Source organism: Nicotiana sylvestris, chromosome 3, assembly GCF_000393655.2.
Source record: "Nicotiana sylvestris chromosome 3, ASM39365v2, whole genome shotgun sequence".
In the NCBI taxonomy this organism is placed as follows: Eukaryota; Viridiplantae; Streptophyta; class Magnoliopsida; order Solanales; family Solanaceae; genus Nicotiana; species Nicotiana sylvestris.
The window spans coordinates 120579658-120583633 of NC_091059.1; the positions used below are offsets into that span (position 1 = coordinate 120579658).

Genomic DNA, 3976 nt, shown 5'->3' on the forward strand with positions numbered 1-3976 from the left:
CCAGAACTGGAAGGATCTATACACCTAAAAATTTGGGAGGATCAAGCAGGGAGGCTGCTACCAAACAACCTGTCATTGAAACCGGACCAGACGATCTTTGGAGGAAAGTACATGCGAGAGAATACTCTGTCGTCGATCATTTAAATAAGACTCCCGCCCAGATATCCATCCTGTCACTATTGCAAAATTCGGAGGTGTATAAGAGTGCTATGATGAAGGTGTTAAATGAAGCTTACATACCCAACAATATCACCAGTGGAGAGATGGCCAACATGGTAGGGCAAGTACTGGAAAGTCCCAAGATCACCTTCCACGAAGATAAACTACCACATGAAGGATTAAGTCACAATAGGACATTGCATATCATAGTATAGTTCAAGGACAAATTCATCTCCAGGGTCTTAATAGATCAAACCTTAACATTTGTCCATTGACTACTTTGAAAAGGTTAGGCAAATATTTTCATGAGATATGAGCAGGGACTATTAACGTGAAAGCATTTGATGGATCTCAAAGGGCCACGATTGGAGAGATTAACCTTTTTCTGTAGAAGGGACCAACTTGGTTCGATGTTGAGTTCAAAGTACTAGACATATCAGCTACATACAATCTTCTATTGGGACGACCTTGGATACATGCTGTTGGGGTCGTGGATTCCATGCTACACCAGGCCGTGAAGTTCGAATGGAACCATCAGGAGGTAATCATTCACGGAGATAGAAGTAACCCCATTTACACCCGTCAAACTATCCCGGTTATTGAGAATAAAAGAAGGATGGGTGGAGAAACTTATCACCACATTGAACATGTCAACGCAATTGAGAAGGACAAGTGGTAGAGTAACAAGATAGAAAGAATACTGGCATGGTCTGGGTATGAACCCGGCAAAGGGCTTGGGAAGAAACTCCAAGGCATTACCAAATCGATACAGTTGAAATGTCACGACACAACTTTTGGGCTGGGATATCCATACACATGGCAAGAATATAATGATCGGTCGCCACCATGGCGCAGTCCTTATTACCCTCTCCAGCAGCCAGTGCCATATCTAAGTCAGACTTTTTACCAGGCTAATCCAATATGGGGATCTCCAGAGGAAGAAGCTTTGGCTGGGTTGAGAAATTTGTTCCTAGAAGACGAGACTATGGATTGCAATCTGATAATTGAGGAGGAGGAGGAAGAAGGCCTCACCATTCAGACTGTGGAGAAGGGAGCTATTCTCAAGAATTGTACTGCCACACCATCCTGGGCCTGCCGAGTTCCTAGGTAGCTTGGAAATCAACCTGACTTGTTTTAATAGCCATATTAGGCATTTAAGATATTTTCAGTAATTTTGTTTTCTAAGATGCATTTTGTTTTGAAATAATTGCTCAAGTCATCGAGCCGTACCTGTTTTGGATATTTTCAAATTTAATTAACGCACTGTTATTTAGTATTCATTATTATCTTTCACATTTTTCTTCTACAACATTATTATTGCTTTTCCTGATGAACCGATGACTATGACATGTAATGAGACAACGCAACATAAGGATAGTGACTCAGAAGAAGAGGATGAAATACCTAAGGAAGTTGTTCGAGAAGTTGAGAATTTTGAGAACAAACCTAAGTCTAACCTGGACGAAACCGAGGCAATCAATTTGGGAGATTCCGAAACCATCAAAGAGACTTGCATAAGCATTCACCTATCATCGTCCGAAAAGGAAGAATGCACTCATTTCCTGAAAGAATATAAGGATATTTTTGCATGGTCGTATGATGACATGACCAGTCTGAGCACATCCATAGTGGCTCATAAGTTGCCAACCAATCCAATGTGCCCGCCAGTGAAGCAGAAACTCAGAAAGTTCAAACCAAACATGAGCTTAAAGATCAAGGAAGAAGTTACTAAGCAGATCAAAGTGAAAGTCCTTAGGGTAGTTGAATACCCAACCTGGTTAGCTAACATCATACCAGTTCCAAAGAAAGATGGGAAAGTCAGGGTGTGTGTTGACTATCAGGATTTAAACAGAGCGAGTCCCAAGGACGATTTCCCACTTCCAAATATACACATCTTTATCGACAATTGTGCCAAGCATGAACTCCAATCCTTTGTACATTGCTTCACAGGTTATCATCAGATCTGGATGGATGAAGAAGACGCAGGGAAAATAGCTTTCATTACACCGTAGGGAGTGTACTGCTACAAGATAATGTCATTATGTCTAAAGAATGCTGGGGCTACTTACACGAGAGCCATGTCAACCATCTTCCATGATATGATACATAAGGAAATAGAGGTGTATGTTAATGATATCATCATCAAATTCAAGAAGGCCGCAGATCACATAGCAGACTTGAGAAAGTTCTTTGACAGGCTAAGGAGGTACAATCTAAAATTGAACCCCGCAAAATGTGCATTCGGGGTTCCTACAGGAAAGCTGTTGGGATTCATTATCAGTCGCCGAGGAAGCGAGGTGGACCCGTCCAAAGTTAATGCTATCCAAGAGTTACCACCACCAAAGAGAAAAAAGGACATGATGAGCTTTCTAAGACACATCAACTATATCAGCCGCTTCATAGAACAATCCACAGTAATATGTGAACCCATCTTCAAAATGCTGAGGAAGGATGCTAAAACCAGTTGGATCGAGGACTGTCAGAAGGCTTTTGACAAAATCAAGGAATACCTGTCTACACCGCCAGTCCTAGTCTGGCCAGAACCTGAGAGACCTTTGCTACTCTATCTATCTGTATTAGATGGAGCCTTTGGAAGTGTATTGGGACAACATGATGAGACAGGAAGAAATGAGCAAGCCATATACTATTTGAGTAAGAAGTTCATACCTTATGAAGCACGATACTCTCTATTGGAATGCACTTGCTGTGCTTTGACATGGACAACTTAGAATTTGAGGCATTACTTTTGTGTCTATACCACATATCCAGGATGGACCCTCTAAAGTACATCTTTCAGAAGCCCATGCCAACCGGAAAGTTAGCCAAGTCGCAGTTATTATTAAGTGAGTTCGATATCATCTATGTAACTCAGAAGGCGGTCAAAGGACAAGCATTGGTAGACCATCTTGCTAAAAATTCTATGGGAGGAGAATACGAACCATTAAAAACGTATTGTCCTGATGAACAAGTATCATTCATAGGAGAGGACATTGATGAATCCTACGACGGTTGGAGAATGTTCTTCGATGGGGCTGCAAACTTAAAAGGAGTGGGCATTAGAGCAGTTTTGTTATCAAAAATAGGTCAACATTACCTAGTATCCACAAAGCTTAGGTTTCTGTGCTTTAACAATGTGGCAGAATATAAGGCTTTCATCATGGGGCTCAATTTGGCCATCGATTTGAATATACAAGAGTTGTTGGTAATTGTCGATTCAGATCTTCTAGTACATCAGGTGCAAGGAGAATGGGCTATGAAGAATAACAAGATACTACCATACTTGTATCATGTGCAGGAATTGATGAAGAGATTCACAAAGATAGAATTCAAACATGTGCCTAGAATTCAAAATGAATTCGTTGACGCACTGGCCACCTTGTTATTAATGATACAATATCCAGATAAGAATTTCATCGATCCCATCCCGGTGAGGATCCATAATCAACCGGCTTACTATGCTCATGTTAAAGAAGAAATGGATGGAAAACCTTGGTTCCACGACATCAAGGAATATTTTGCAAAAGGATAATACCCGGAACAGGCGAACCATACTCAGAAACGCACACTACAGAGGATGTCCAATCACTTCTTCCAAAGATGAGGGACCCTGTATAGAAGAACTCCTGATCTGGGGTTGTTAAGGTGTGTTGACGCAAATGAGGCTTCCATATTTCTTGAATAGATATATGCCGGAACTTGCGGACCACATATGAACGGTTTTGTTCTAGCTAAGAATATACTCAGAGCTGGATATTTTTGGATGACCATGGAAACGGATTGCATCCGGTACATCCAGAAATGCCACCAATGCCAGGTA

General features: G+C 41.2%; 1 protein-coding gene across 1 annotated transcript; it reads left to right on the plus strand.

Moving 5' to 3' along the window:
- Positions 1-2929: 2929 nt before the first annotated feature.
- LOC138887942 (uncharacterized) lies at positions 2930-3688 on the plus strand. Its single transcript, XM_070169735.1, has one exon. It carries the CDS (start codon positions 2930-2932, stop codon positions 3686-3688), a length of 759 nt encoding a protein of 252 aa, XP_070025836.1.
- The last annotated feature ends 288 nt before the right edge of the window (positions 3689-3976 follow it).